Source organism: Oryzias latipes, chromosome 15, assembly GCF_002234675.1.
Source record: "Oryzias latipes chromosome 15, ASM223467v1".
Taxonomy (NCBI): Eukaryota; Metazoa; Chordata; class Actinopteri; order Beloniformes; family Adrianichthyidae; genus Oryzias; species Oryzias latipes.
Genome location: NC_019873.2, coordinates 26,959,718 through 26,974,867, shown reverse-complemented (window position 1 = coordinate 26,974,867; position 15,150 = coordinate 26,959,718). Strand labels below are relative to the sequence as shown.

The following is a 15,150-nucleotide window of genomic DNA, read 5'->3' as shown; positions in this document are numbered from 1 at the left end:
AGAAAAGTAACTGATTAAATTGATTATGACATTAAAATATAAGTCCACACTATTTTCTTTCATTGTCTTCCTTTTTTTGTATTTTCACATTAAATAAATTAGCATTTCAATTAAGACATTGTTAATTTGCTGGAATTTATTATTTTTCCGCAACATTACTTGTCAAATTGTATATATTATTAGTTTAAATCCACGTTTCAGACATGTTTTCAATTTGCGTTCGTTTAGCAATAAACTACATATCCCGTCAGGCCAATTTCCGGTTGGCCCCATTCCAACCAATCACAGGCCTCTCGAATTTATGGTAGCTCTCAGGGGCAAGGGGCCAGCGCGTCTTGCCAACTCAAAGTGCCACGACTTCACAGCAGACCAGGGATCCAGCGGAGTGACGGGAGAACAGTGGAGAAAAACGCAAGTTAGCTTGATAGCAGGGGGGTAAGAAGCAGCTTCGCACCAAAGTCACTTCACCTCCAACCGCAAGCTTTTGTGTTCTCGATCCGTCTCCCGAAGTAAGCAGACTTAGCTTCATCCGCAGCGGAGTAAGTGTGTCATTCTTGGAATTTTTTTTTTTTTGATTCATTGGGTCCGGAGTGGCTAGCTTGAAATGCTATCCACTGCTAACGTCTTAGGAACAAACTATTCGTGGAGGAAAAACTCGATGAAAGTTGCGTGTTTTTTCAGCGTTTCGTCATCTGTTCGGTTTTATCCTAGCCTGTCCAACAGCGGCGCTGATTTATACCGCAAAGCCGCACTTTATTTGCCAACTTCATTGACCAATAACGGTGGCGGCTGAGCTACTTTACAATTAAACCTTATAAAATAATCAACAGGTCACGTGATCGGCAGTTTAGCAGCTTTTATATTGTGGAAAGCCTTTTAAACATACGGTGCTGGAGTGGCGGTTAGCTTAGTTTTCCACTAAAAAAAATAAATAAAAGAATGTTTATGTAAAAATAAATCTTTGCCCAAATTTTAGTGTATCTCTTTTTTATGTAAACGACGAATTTGTGGTCAATATTGGGGTCAGCTTAGGCGGAACTCGAACTAATAAAATGCATTGTGGGAGATATTTCCATCAACGCGCTCCGAACGTGGAAATTCCAACGCTCATTAATGAAGGCACACATCACTTGTAACACCTCAGTGGGCTCAGTCTTAAGGAGGTTTGAGTGCACTTTTATCCTCAGTCAACACGGACTGATATAAGTTCTGCTCCTCAGCTCAGATGCAATGACGTGTGACTCAGACCAGGAGGCTGGACCATCTTTTCTTCAAGACTAGTTTGTTCTAACAAAGCCCTGCTGTACTCTTACATGTCTCACCTTTTCTTTTAAAGACTTTCTTTGTTTGGTCAAAACTTAAACGATGGGTTAAGAAAAATGCGTCTTAAGTTGTCACCACCTCCTTTTTTTTGCCCTGTGGGCTCAACTTTCTGGTTTGTGGTGTTTCTGCAGTTGTAGCCCATTCAAAATCTGTTTTCGGTGAGCAGGAAATGAACTCCAGCCAGCTTCAAGAAACGCTGGCTGTTACGCTGTGTCCTTTTTTTTCTTTTCTGTGCTCTTGACCAACTTGGTTTCTCAAAAGCCTTGCTTTTTACATAGTGTAAAAAATATCTTTATAGTCTAATTTCGGTTTTGCATCATCTAAATAAATTACCTCAGTCCATTTTAGTATTTAAAAAATTGTTTTTTTTAAATTGTGCCACATGATTATGCAAAAAATTAAAACAAAAAATAGGATTTTTGTCTAAATGTTTAACTGAAACTTTACCTTAGGACAGACTTTGTTTCAATGATGAAAACCTTTATTAATCAGTTTATGGAAATTAAATAATGCTGCATAGATAAGTGTTTGTGTGGTGAAAAATGCTTTAAACTGAAGTAGAACTTTCTATGTAATTTTCTGCTGGTTCAAATGAATGGGGAAAGTGTACAATAGTGCCCCCTCGTGGGCATTTAAGGTAATTGTTTATGTTTGCTGACTGGTTTTATTCTGGATAAATTATGACAAATCTTTTTTTTTTCTTGTAGAAATTAAGTTTAATTTTTCTTTATTTTTTGTTTCTTTGCTTAAAGAGTTTACTTTGGTTGTTTCCAGTTTTGATACGTTTTTATTTCTTGTCTTAGGTTTAAAGAAACCAAATGATGGACATCTATGACCCCCAGACCCTTGGAATTGTGGTGTTTGGTGGATTCATGGTGATCTCTGCGGTTGGGATTGCCCTCGTTTCCACTTTCTCCATGAAGGAAACCTCTTACGAGGAGGCGCTGGCCAAACAGCGCAGAGAGCTGGGTAAGACGCAGACGGTTCGCACCGAGAAAAAGAAGAAAGACAAAGCATCTGAGAAGAAGACCCGTGGAAAGAAGAAAGAAGACAAACCTAACGGAAAGATCCCAGAGCAGGAGAAGACCGAGGAGGCCGCCGAAGCCGACTCTGAAACGGATGCACCCGGCGAGCCTGCCGCTGCTGCACCGCCGGCTGAATCTGCCCCCCTTCCGGTTGTCCAACCTGCCCCTGCTGTGGAGGTGAAGACAGAGGTGCAAACCAAAGCTGCAGCTGAGCCCACTGCTGTTGCTGAGCCGTCACCTGTGCCTTCACCTAAAGAGAAAAAGAAGAAGAAGGTGGCAAAGGTTGAGCCAGCTTCAACTCAGCCCACCCCAGCTGTGTCTCTGCCTGCACCTGTTAAGACTTCGAGTGCACCTGTTAAGCCTTCAGCCACTCCCGCACCTGGCAAGCCTTCGAGTGCACCTGCACCTGTGAAGCCCTCAGCGGCTCCTGCACCTGTGAAGCCCTCAGCGGCTCCTGCACCTGTGAAGCCCTCAGCGGCTCCTGCACCTGTGAAGCCCTCAGCGGCTCCTGCTACAAACCAGGCTCCATCTTCGGCCCCGGCCAAAGCTCCTGCCCCCAAGTCTGCGCAGGCACCAACGAAATCTGCCCCTCCGCCTGCCACGTCAGCTCCAGCTCCGACCCCCGCCCCAGCGAAATCTGCCCCTGCTCCAGCCAAGTCGACTCCCGCCCCAACCAAACCCACTCCTGCACCCACTAAGGCTGCTGCAGCCCCAGCCAAGTCTGCAGCACCCTCGTCTAAAACTGCCCCGGTGTTGGAGGCGGTCGTCAAAGAAGTCCCGGTCATGGCGGTTCCCCCCGTAGGATCTTCACAGGGTCCCGCCGCCGCCAAAACCCAGGAGCCCAAGAAGAAGGCTTCCAAGAAGAAGTCTGAGCCAGGTCAGTAGATGTGTTCCATTTATCTTTCTGTGTAAAACTCCTCACTGAAACGTCCAACTGTGTGTTTTAAGGTGGTATTTCTGTGTTATTGTTTGGTCCACTTTGGCCCAAATGAGCCCTCTCCTTTCCTACCTCCTTCCTGATTAAAAAGCGTGTCTGGACAGGAAGTGCATTAGCCATAACACTGGCACTGGAACTCTACTTGTTTTGGACTCGGGACGGAGACCACGTCTGAATGACTGGGCTGCGTAAACAAAGCCCCCACATTGTGAGGTAGAAACAACCTGCTGGGACGGGTGAACTTCCACCCCTGCGCCAACGGGACCCGGGGTTCAGTCTGGCACTGGGATCTGGAGGCCAGAGAGCGCCGCGGCTTGTCCAAACACTGTTGCCTTGTTTTGTTTGCTCACAAAGCCGTTCAGTGACTCCGACGATGAGTACAGAGGAGGGGGTTGGCGTTCTCCTCCGCCTGAGGGCTCATCTCCGCCTGGCGCCACAACACTCCACCATTTTTAGCCAGCTGAAGCCGCACAGGCCTCCAACCAAAGAAAAGTCTTCACTTTGTGTTCTACAAAAGCAGAAACCAATAATTCAGTTTCTGCTGTAGTGGAGGACGAGCTGCTCGGCCTTTCTGATGCAGACCGCGCGTTTGATTCGTACAGGTGAACTTAAAGGATGTCGCTCTTTCGTTTCAGCTCCTGCGGCGGCGGTGGACTCTGCTGATGCTCCTCTGTATCTGCCCTACAAGGCACTTGTTTCCACCATCAGCAGCATGATGTTCACTGAGGGGGAAGCACACAGGCTCATTGAGATCCTGTCAGAGAAAGTGGGCGTCATCCAGGACACCTGGCACCGGGTAAGACCCGCCCGTTGGGGGAGGAAGACTGCTGCAAGAAGCCTGGCGCTGATCCGATTGTTTTTCTACTGTTTGTTTTTCAGGCCAGTCAGAAAGGAGATCCGGTGGCCATGTTGAAGAAACAGCTGGAGGAGAAAGACAAACAGCTGGCAGTAGAGCAGGAGGACGCTTCTGCTGTTAAGAACCGTCTAAGAGAACTCACCAAGGTAGAACTTTGGTGCCGAGTTGGTACCGATGTATGCAGAACTGGTACCATGTTCAAAACGGGGAAGTTGGTTGCTTTGCTTCGGACATGTTACTTGAGCACTGCAGAGAGAATGATATGAAGAATCTTAGGGAAAGGTCCGTTGGTCCAGACTGAGATGGCTTAATTGGGTCCGGATCGAGTCCAGAACCTTGCCCTGCCTTTCAAGCGGACATTTCTGTTTCGCACAGAAATTTGCAAACACCCTGCAGTTTGTCCCTTTGTCCTGAAGGGGGCGCTGGAGGAAAAGTGAAGAGCAGAATGCAGCCAGCTTGTGAGGCGGTTATAATATTAGTGTAAGAAAATAGAAAAGTTAAACTAATGGTTTTTAGCATTTAAGGTGGGAACAGATGACGGCGTTTGGTTTGAAGGAACTTCTTGCAGGGATTTTTTTTCTGACGTCTGACCGATGTGTCTATCAGGAGCTTTCTGCTGAAAAGTCCAAAGTGGCCAACGTGGAAACAAAACTCAGCTCTCAGCTGAGCAAGAGGGAGCAGGAGATGATCGCTCTGCAGGCCCGCATGCAGGCCAGCTACCAGGACCACGTGGCCCAGACGCAGCGGCTCAACGCCAAGGTTGGTTCCATGAACTAAAATCCCCCCCAGACCACATCTGTTTATGTCTGTTTGCCTTTCCTTTGCTCATAAAATTAGCATTTCCCCTTAAAAACTGTTATCCAACTGTTAAAACTCCTCAGATCCAGAGTCTACAGGAACAGCTGGACAAAGGGCCCAACGCCCAGCTGGCTCGTCTGCAGCAGGAGAACTCCATCCTTCGCGACGCGCTCAACCAGGCCACCAGTCAAGCTGAGAGCAAGTCGGTTCCCATCAGAGCGACAACAGACGCTTCAAAACTGCACGTCGTGAATGTCTCCTGTTTTTTTTAACTCTCAGACAAAATGCAGAGCTGGCCAAGCTCCGCCAGGAATGTGCAAAGTTGACCAAAGAGCTGGGAGAGAAGACTGAGAGTCAGCTCGCCGAAGAACACGCCAGGAAAGGGCTGGAGGCCAAAGTCTCCGCTGCCGAGAAGCAGCTGTCGCAGCTACAGGTCAGCCCAGCCAGCCGGCTGTTTATGATGTTTATTCTGTCCTTCCAGCAGCTGCATCCAACCAGACCAGGGGCTTTCAGTGCTGGTCTCTGCAGCTAATGAGTCAGGAAGTGACTGTGCTGTGAAATCCCAGCCCTTCGTGCCGCAGAAGGAGCTGAAGCTTTCGAGAACCGAACACTTTCAGAGAGGAAGCGCTCTTCTCTTTTCTTTGCATTTTATCCCGTCAGTCGAGAAGCTTCTCGCTCGTGCTTCTCTTCTTTGAAGCAGTTTTTTTAAAAATGTCGCCTCTTTGACAGAAACCCGTCTTTTCGTGTCTATTCTAAGCAGCTGCCATCAGGCAGGATTGATGACAGATGTTGGTTTTTGTCTTTGCCGGCGTGAATAATCGGTGGTTTTTCTGAACGGTAACATTTGGACCGGACGAGTCATGCAGCCACAGACAGGCGGGAACTCTTCTGCATTCCTGCACGGCAAAAACACTTCCTGTCTGACTCTTTAAAAAAAAAAAAGCTGCTAAATAGTTTGAATGTCGTATGGACTTTTCCTGCTTGGTTTTCCCATCGTTGGGGGATACTTCAACACTCAGCCGGTGTACGATTAACAGCTGAGTTCTGCTGGAGTAAATGAGTGGGTCTCTGCTGCCCCCTGCTGGTTGTGTTTCAGGCCAGCCACAGCAACAGCGAGGAGGCGTTGCAGAAAAGGCTGGACGAGGTGTGCGAGGAGCTCAGAGCGACCCAGAGCAGAAACGTCAGCCTGCAGGCCTCCTTAGACAAAGCCCAACAGGAAGGCAGCGCGCTCCCAGGTGAGAAACGGCGTCCGAACAGCTTTACCTCCAAAGCTGTCTGGAGGTACTTGGACCATGAAATGATTGGGAATGTATCCACGCAGAGTTACAGGCTCAGATAGGTAGACTGGAGGCCGACGCCCAGAAGCGCCACGCTCAGGTGGAGGCCCTCATCGCTCAGCTGAAGGAGACGCAGGAGGAGAACAGCCAGCTCGTGCAGAAGGTGACCTCCATCAACTCCCTGCTGGAGGCCAGTCAGAACAAAGAGGAGGAAAGCCAAAAGGTGGGACACTCGGATTTTCTCTGCTGACAGGAAGAAACTTGTAGGAGTTTGACCGATCCTGCTTCTTTCACAGCCAGAAGATGCTGCAGAGCTGGAACGTCTAAAGCTCAGGTTTGACGACCGACTTTGGCAGATTTTGCATCCTTTTTGCCTTCGGATCTTAATCCCGTGCTTCTCCTACAGCCTCGCAGAAAGAGAGTCGCAGCTGAGCGCGCTCCAAGACGAGCTGAAGCAGCTGCAGACCAGACAGGAAGCTGCTGTGAGTCCGGCTCCTTAAAGTCCCACTCCGGTCCTCTTTTCATCTATTGGAAATGCGTTCCCAGTAGTCTTTTTTTAATGATGAAGGATGGGCCAATACCGATATTTATCTAAAATGCCACAAAGCTTAAAATTTCTGTTCTTCTGGACCCCACAAGATAGCACAAGCATTATTAGAAATGCACAACTTCTCTTTTGCTGATAGATCCCTCCATCACCTATCCTTCGTTTTTAGGCTAAATCTAAAAAGCTGTTGTTTTTGTAGGACATAGTTTCTGCAGAGCGGCAGGAGTTCACTCACCTGAGTTGTGGCTCAGCCACTTCCCACCTACCGCCTCTTTCAAACTGCTTTTTTTTTTTTTTTAAATTTGCTCCAGATTCATGATTTGATCAAAGAACTACTCAGAAATGCCACTTTAACCTCAGTTTTCTTAATGGATGTCCTCAATCATCAGCGAGACGCCAGAATATCGAATTACATAAATGCCAAAAATTGAAAGGGCGTAAAGACAACTAAGCGGGCGTATTTAGAAACTGAGTGAGTGAACCTTAAAACTGTGATGGCGCAATTCTAACCAAGCGACCCCGTATTTTACAACTGAACGGCTGAAATCCTAACTGAACAGTGATGCTGCTCGGTCAGTTCTCTTTTGAGCCCTCACCTGGATTTACGCTCAGTGTTAAGGGGGCGTTTTTGTCACTTGGGGGCGGTATTCAGGGGTTTGTTTGTCACTTAGGGGCAGGAACCTTTCTGGTTGATCTGATTGGCTGAAATTTGCATGCCAAGCAGCGAGGCGGGACTTTAATTTTGGGGCTTTAATAGAAAAGGAACAGCGTCTGTAACGTGGATTAAAAGCATTAAAACGGTAACAAATGCAGTGAATTTCACATGAGAAAAACTTACAGCACAAAAAAACCCGCTGCACTTTCTTACCTTATTTTTGGGTCGTTGGTTAATGTTTTAATCCACGTTACAACCGCGTTTTTTTTTTCTATGATTGCCTCTAACGGGGGGGAACAAACAAGTTTGACACAAAGACCCGACATTTCTAACTGTGATAGTCAAAGAGCCACACCACACACTGACCTGCCAGACAAACACACAATTAAAGCCATATTATTTCTCATAACCCCCTCCTCTCCTTACAACAGCACTGGATTAAACGGCGTATCTTAGTATCTTCAGAGCTATTGAGCATTTATGTTATGATTCATATCTCTATTAAATTTTAAAAACTATAAGCAATAAAATGGAGGTTGACTTTCTAACAAAATTTAGTATAATAATAATAGTGTAGCATGACAATGATGACGAGTCTTCATTACCAGTTCGTATAAATATAGACATTTATTCGCTTTTTAAAAGTTCACTGATTTTTACAGAATGGTGTTTCACAGAGGTTGCACTTTGTTGACGGTCCCTTGGCAGCCGGCTCGCTGCTCTGTCTCCATTCACAGCTTAAAACGAACAATTCTGATTAAAAGGCAATAAAAACAAACTTTTTTCTTTAAAAATGCTTTTGTGGTTCACTCTCTGTGTTAATACAAAATGATTGAGATACTTGCTGACACATTTGAACGTTTATCAGAAGAGTTATTGAAGAAGGAAGTCCGAATCTGTGAAGATCTAATTTAACCGAACTGCAGCTGCTCTATTCCCGTGTTCCTCCGCGTAGCTGATAGCTTGCAGTTTAAAATGTGCCTCATAATCGTGTCTCTTTGCATTTCCAGGGTTTCCAAAACGAAGTTGTTCTGCATTATTCACATATCTGCTCCTTTGTACTATTGGGGGGGGGGGGTGTCTTCTATCACGTCCTCTCCTCTCTCCGTACCGTTCTCGTGCTGTTCTCTCCTAGATCCTCTTTACTGAAGTCACACAACAACACATTAGGGCCGCTCTGTACATTTAGGAGAAAATGTAAGACTTTCACCTAATGGTTGTGAAAGTACTGAATATAGAAACTATGATAAAAGGCAGAGAGCGACATGCAGCTCAAGAGCCGCCTGTTAACCCCCCCCCCGCACTGAAAAATGATGGTCCCGCCCCTCTGCCTCGCCGATAAGCCATGCAAATTTCAGCCAATCAGATCAACCAGAAAGGTTCCTGCCCCAAAAGTGACAAAAACGCCCCCTTAACACTGAGCGTAAATCCACATGAGCGCGCAAAAAGGAATTGACCGCACAAGATCACTGCTCAGTTAGAATTGGTTTTAAGGTTCACTCACTCAGTTCCTAAATACGCCCGCTTAGTTGTCTTTACGCCCTTTCAGTTTATGGCAGATATGTAATTCCATACCAGAAGATCATGTCAGAAACGCCGTTTTTCCTCAGAGTGGGTCTTTAACCTGCCATCAGTAGTTTTTGCCATCAATGCTCCTCGTATGATGACCGACGGTCTCCTTTTCCAACAGGAGAAAAACGTCGCAGAGCTCGAGCAGAAAAAGAGGTGCAGCCATTTTTCCTCGTTGATTACCCTCAGACCCCCCCCCCCCCCCCCCGTGGCTCCTCCCCTTTGTTTTTTCTTAACCATGTCGGTTTCGTTCAGTGAGGACTCCGGCCTCGTCTCGTCGCTTCAGGAGGAGCTTCAGCGCCTCAAAGAGGAGACGCTTCAGAACGCTTCGGTACGCTCTCCTCCGTCAGCTAAAGCCAGTTTTCAGAGCGCAGATCTGACGTTTGACTCCTTTCTGTCTGCAGTCGCATGCTTCATCAGAACTCGCACTGTTACAGTCCAGGTAAGAGGAAGAAGACGCCGCTGAGCTTCAAGTCCGTGTCCCGGCGATGGGCGGGCCTCACGTCTGTTTTGCTGTTTTCCAGCCTGAATGAAAGAGATGCCCTGGTTACGTCGCTGCAGGCGGAACTGAAGGAGGCGCGGGAAAAGCCGGCGGCAGACGCAGTAAGTCGCCCGCACTGCTGCACTGGTGGCCTCGCCGCTCAGATCAGCTTGTTGTGAATCCCAAACGGACGTTTCTGCTGCAGCAGGAGGCCTCGGCGCGACTGGTAGAGTTCCAGAACAGAACCAAGGAGACTCTCCGGTCCATTTTCCCTCAGATCTCAGTGGACACAGAGCAGGTGTGAGGAGCAGAGCAGAGAACAGACCAAAAAAAAAAAAAAACCTTCCGAGATAATTTGGTTTTCTCTTCATTTAGCTCGACTGGTTCCAAGTATTTACCCAGAAAGCTCAGGAGGTTCTCAGCCAGCAGAGCCAGCAGTCGACCTCAGTAAGATAAATCATATTTACTGTCTGACGGTCTCTGTCAGAAGCAGAATCTGTGAGGTTGTGCGTTTGTTTCAGGACCTGTCTGAGAGAGTGAAGGAGGCAGAGGAGAGCCAGCGCTCCCTGCAGGCTGAATGTGAGCAGTACAGGACGGTTCTGGCTGAAACGGTGAGTGAGTGAGTGACCGTCCCTCCTGGAGCGGGACATTGGCAAAGCCGGAGCTCCTCAGTGATGCATTCAGGCGTGTCGGTTTTAGGAGGGGATGCTGAAAGATCTGCAGAAGAGTGTGGAGGAGGAGGAGCAGGTGTGGAAGTCCAAGATGAGAAACTCGGAGGAGCAGTTGAAGGAGGTGAGCTTCTTTTAGTCCATATGTTTGTTGAAAAACTGCTGACGTGTCTAACATGCCCCCTTTTCTTTTGTCAGGCTCTGGAGAAGGTCAGCAGGCTGGAGGCAGAAAACCAAAGTATACAGAAGGTTTGTCTTTATCCTGACGTCTGACTTGAACGTGGACTGACGTTAAGTTGGCGGTTAAATTATTCGTTTTCTGCAGCTGAACGAGCAGGTGATGCTTCTGGAGGCTCAGCTGGAGAAGCAGTCGGACATCCTGGTGACCCCGGAGGAGCTGGAGGAGGTACGCGAGGAGCTTTAGATCATAACCCGTCAGTGGGAGGATCTTAACTTATTCAGCTTAAGTAGAAAGCGGCGTGCGTGTGAAGATCGCCGCTCTGGTTGTCATCTAACGTTTGTTGGCTCTCCGCTCAGCTGAAGCTGCAGCTGGCAGACAGTCGGAGCCGGCTGGATCTGGCCCTGAAGGAGGCGCAGGCGCACAAGGAGGAGCTGGGACAGGTGAGTTTCCTGCACCGTTTACCTCCTGTGGGGAAGCAGGGATGTCCCGATCCAGTCACGTAGTTTCAGGATTCATTGGAATTGGATGTTGTGAACTGATCAGTTGTAATATTTATTGTATATTTATGATCAGTACTATACATTTCACTTTTTATTAATAAACATTCTACTAGAAGGACAGATCATGATATCGCATTGCCGTGAAGCGCAGCAGAATATGACCGTTTATAAAGTTAGCGAGACGTTTGCAGATTCAGACTTCCAGGTAAGGCTTTTAATAATAATTATAAGAATAAGAATAATTTGTCTTAATGCAAACGACAGCTTACAAAGGCTTTCAAAAGAAAAAAATGTTGTTTTTATTCTTTAAATGAGAATCAAACTGAGGCGTCTGCTAAGGGACCGTCTACAAAGTCTGGGAAACGAATGAATCAATCTTTACGTTTATACTTGTGTGTGTGTTTTTTTTTTTTTTTGTTTGTTTTTTTAAGAGCAGTTTTAAGTAATTTTTTGGATTTTAAGAATTTGTAATGTGGATAATAATTGATCAAAAATAGTTCTGAAGATCCTACAGTCACCAAACCTGCTCACATGATTAATGTGATGATTAGCTATTTTTTTCTAGCTGATAGTTGCACTTTTGTATTTGATTGTTAAAGCTACTTCACAGAACTGCTCTCCTTAAATGTTAAATGATAAAATAAGGTTCTGAAAAATTATTTTTTACTCTCAAAATCGAGTGATGCAGATCGGGGCATCCCTATTTATTTTTCTCACGTTCATGTGTCCCCCGTGAGGATTCAGTAGATCGGTCCAGTGACGGCTTCCTGTTTCAGGTCAGGGAGCAGCTGAGCGAGATCACAAAGCGGGCTCAGGCCGAGCAGAACGGCCCGGCTGAGGCTGAACCCAGTCAGGTCAGGGTGCAGAAAGTCCCGGGGGCACCCTTCCCTTTTTCCCTGGACAGCAGCTCCGCAGAACCTTCCGTCTTCTGGAACCTGAACCAACGTTTTGGTTCAGGTTGACAGAAAACCCTGCCAGACGTTTGTCTGATCGGATCTGCTGTTCCTGATGCTAACCGCACTTTACTAACGCTCCTCCTCGGCATGTTCACCTCCTTAACGTGTGTTTTCTTTTTTTTCTTAACCGTTTTTTATCTCAAACTTTAGGAAATAACCCAGTGAATGGTTTACTGACATGCTCGTGCCTTCTTTCCGTCTGTGTGCATCAGTTTTACAGCAGAACAGGCATCCATGCAGATCCTCAGACCTGCAGCTGCTTTCATCCGTGATCTGCAGCAGCAGACCACGGATGAAAGCAGCTGCAGGTCTGAGGACAGCAGCTTTCATCCGTACGCCGCTTCAGCTCCTCCTGCTGCAGGTTCTCCATCAAACTCTTGTTGACCAACCTCTGTTCTTCCTGAACTTCCAGGCACAGACGACCATAGGGGAGCTGAAGGCCCAGCTGGACCTCCTAAAAGCCTCCGAGGAGTCTCCTCAGTCCGACACAGAAGACGTAGCTCAGCTGAAGGTTGGTTTGAGCGGTTTTAAAGCCATCTCCGACCTCTCGATTCCCGTCTGGGATGGGGTAGTCACTTCTCCTGCTGCCGCCGTTTGGTACAGGAGCGCCTGGAGAAGGAGAAAAAGATGTCCAAAGACCTGGGCCAAGCAGCCACCAAACTCCAGCAACTTCTCAAAGCCACTCAGGAGCAGCTGACCAAAGAGAGGGAGACTGTGAGAACATTACAGGAGCACCTGGAGGACAAGGTGATGCTGGTGGGAGGGGGAACAAAAACCTCATGATCTCCTCGCTGGTTCTGATCCTGGTTCTGTTTTTTTCTTTTTCTTTTTTAGGGGGAGTACGTGGAACTGAAGGAAGGCACGTCCGTCTGAGATGAAGATCTTTGCAAACACTACAAAAATCTGCCAAAAAAGCCTTAAAAATTTCCCCCCATAGTTATGCATTCCAAAACCCTTTTTTTGTGTTTCCTTGTGCTGTAGTCGATGGCAATTTGTAGGAATTGATCATTTCAGAGTTAGATTAGAGAGAATCCTGCTGTAATCTGAAACCTCACATTCCATCTTCAACTGTCAGGAATTATTTGCCTTATATTACAACCCCCCCACCCCACCCCATAGCTCAGTGTTAAAAGGGAAACCGGATGTATGGACGTACATCAACCTGTGCAATTACTTTGTATGTCTTTTCTATGTGGCTGAATGATGGGAACATTTGGTGGTCTCTGTACAGGACTCTGTAGCTGGCTGACATTTGTATGAATGAATAAACTACAGTGTAGCACTACTCAAGTCTTTGTCTGCATCATGTGACAGTTTCAGATCCGTTTGAACCAAACATCCTGATCGGAAACGTTAAGACGCAGCTCACAAGTGTTGCTGAAAATTTCTTTAACTCAAATGAATCCGGCGGCTCCCTGAAAGGGGTTTAATAGGGTTTTCCCTCCAGAAGTGCAGAAAAAGCTGCCATTGGTTCATGTTTGCATTTTTTTTTGAGCAGAACTCTAGTTGAGACCTCCCGCCCTGTCACTTCCTTATATGGTATTAATCTGGCGAGCAGTGACACCAGGATGTGGCTGTGCCGCTCAGTGAGTCAGGTGGGGCGTCAAGCTTTCAAAGTGTTACAGAAACGTTCAAAACATCCAGTTAAATGTTTCTAAAGCAGATCAACTTGACATTTAAGATCATTTCATGACCTTGTGGAGGCCTAAAGGTCACTTCAGGTTAAAATAAATGCTCCAGATGAACAAGAATGACGAGATGTTGTCAAATGCATTTTCTTTATTACTGCAGCAGTGGAAAAGGTTTGACACTAATCGAGTTGCAGTTACAGTGGAGATGAAGCATAAATTGGGATACTTATGGAGTTCAGACAATTTATTCCAGACTTCTAAATGCACTAAAGTCTCTTGGACCCAAATTTGGTTGGACATTTTAGAAACTAACCCTGCAGTGGAGGGCTTCGGTCCAAAAGAGCTTTTTTAACGTCTACAAAAACAAAAAGACTCAGTCGGCTGTGATGAAATGGACAGTTTGTGACTTTATTCAAGCGAGATCAACGCCCTCAAGTCTTACGACGCCTTTCCCCATCCGCTCGCCAAAACTTTGCCTGGTTCCATAATCTGACAGGTCGTTCATCTGCAGCTCATGTTTGATACCTGCAGAAGACGAGAACATTCAGTACCCAAGACAAAACACAAAAACCAACCATTTCCGTGTGGACGTACCCGTCAGGATCTTCTTAAGAGAGTCTTTTGAGCTAGCGTACCGCATTTTTTCCTTGATATGTCCCGTTTCAGGGGCCCTGGGGTGGAGGAACATCATTCAGGCGTTTCCCATAGACACTTCAATCCGTCAACCAACGAGGACTTACCACATCACGAAGACCAGCTCCTCTTTCCTGCTGGACTCTTTGGTTTCAAAGTGGCAGTCGTACAGGATGTAGCAGCACCTGGAGGGCTCCAACAGCGACAGGAACTGCTTGAAGACGTCTTGGTTGGCCAGGTCCTTCTCCCGTAAAACCTTCTCTATCACAATGAAGCCATCTTTGATTTCCAGAACCACCAGTCGGATGCGCTCGTTCTGGTCCGAATCCGCCTTCACCACTTTCATTTCATCCATGATGGTCTTCACATCATCGTGAACTTGTACCCCAGATGCCTTAAACAAAAAAACAAAAAAAGTGGGGAAAAAAGATGGAAAAGGTTAAAACTAAACTGTCAAACGGTCAAAGATGAGTTGGGCAGGTCAGCAAATGTGGGTTGTTATTTTTCTTTAACTTTCAAGCAGAAAAAAGCAGAAGTAAAGAAACAGGAAGATCCTCTGAGCGTTTGAGAGCAGACGGCCTTGCTGCTAACGGAGGCATAAGAACCATCAACTCCTTCTTGTGCTGCTTCCTTGTGATTTGGAGGAATTGCTTGTCTCACATTCCAGTCATTGTGGAACATGTTAGCACAGGACCACCAAGAAGAAGCTCATGTCTGAGGCAAGGCGAGTCCCCCTCCGTTTTAGAGCCAAACCATGTCTTTGCTAAAAGTATTCAACCAGGTTTGTTCCAAAACCCTAAAATATAAAAAGTTCCAAGCTTTTTTTGGCCATAAATCCATTTGAACACTTTTTTTTAAACATTTTTTTGCCAAACAAGGAAATGACAAAGAACACACAAAAGTCTGCTCAGCAGCTGCAACATACGTGTCAAAATGCACATTTCTTCATGCGTTCATGGAACGCTACTCACCATGTTGCTTCTGATGTGTGGAGGAAACAGGCAGCAAAGAAAAATGGCAGCAGCAGTCAAAATGCCAAGAGCTCTTATAAGGAAGCAGAAGAACAGCCTGACTCACAGGAGGGGGCGGAGCCCAGGCTGATGAGTAAGCCTC

The 15,150-nt window shown here is 46.6% G+C and overlaps 2 protein-coding genes across 6 annotated transcripts; one reads left to right on the top strand and one right to left on the bottom strand.

Moving 5' to 3' along the window:
- The first annotated feature begins 299 nt into the window (after positions 1-299).
- On the top strand, positions 300-13,058 carry rrbp1 (ribosome binding protein 1). Of its 5 annotated transcripts, none has more exons than XM_023963245.1 (26): positions 300-435; positions 2,127-3,225; positions 3,921-4,081; positions 4,165-4,287; positions 4,748-4,900; positions 5,023-5,141; positions 5,219-5,372; positions 6,036-6,174; positions 6,261-6,439; positions 6,513-6,550; positions 6,623-6,698; positions 9,109-9,143; positions 9,243-9,318; positions 9,392-9,429; positions 9,512-9,590; positions 9,674-9,766; positions 9,844-9,915; positions 9,990-10,079; positions 10,168-10,260; positions 10,335-10,385; positions 10,462-10,542; positions 10,674-10,757; positions 11,594-11,671; positions 12,186-12,284; positions 12,377-12,520; positions 12,608-13,058. In XM_023963245.1, exons 2-26 carry the CDS (start codon positions 2,142-2,144, stop codon positions 12,644-12,646), a joined length of 3,378 nt encoding a protein of 1,125 aa, XP_023819013.1. In that variant the 5' UTR covers positions 300-435; positions 2,127-2,141; the 3' UTR covers positions 12,647-13,058. The 5 variants fall into 5 exon arrangements, with proteins under 5 accessions (XP_023819013.1, XP_023819012.1, XP_023819014.1 ...); XM_023963244.1 differs by having other exon boundaries at positions 300-509; XM_023963246.1 differs by having other exon boundaries at positions 300-539; positions 9,677-9,766.
- A 479-nt stretch (positions 13,059-13,537) lies between these two features.
- On the bottom strand, positions 13,538-15,138 carry LOC101164501 (cofilin-2). The gene is made up of 4 exons (XM_004077462.4): positions 15,009-15,138; positions 14,145-14,431; positions 13,999-14,075; positions 13,538-13,929 (listed from the first exon to the last, which is right to left on the bottom strand). The coding sequence occupies exons 1-4, from the start codon at positions 15,009-15,011 to the stop codon at positions 13,817-13,819; spliced, it is 480 nt and encodes a 159-aa protein (XP_004077510.1). The 5' UTR covers positions 15,012-15,138; the 3' UTR covers positions 13,538-13,816.
- Between the last annotated feature and the right edge of the window lie 12 nt (positions 15,139-15,150).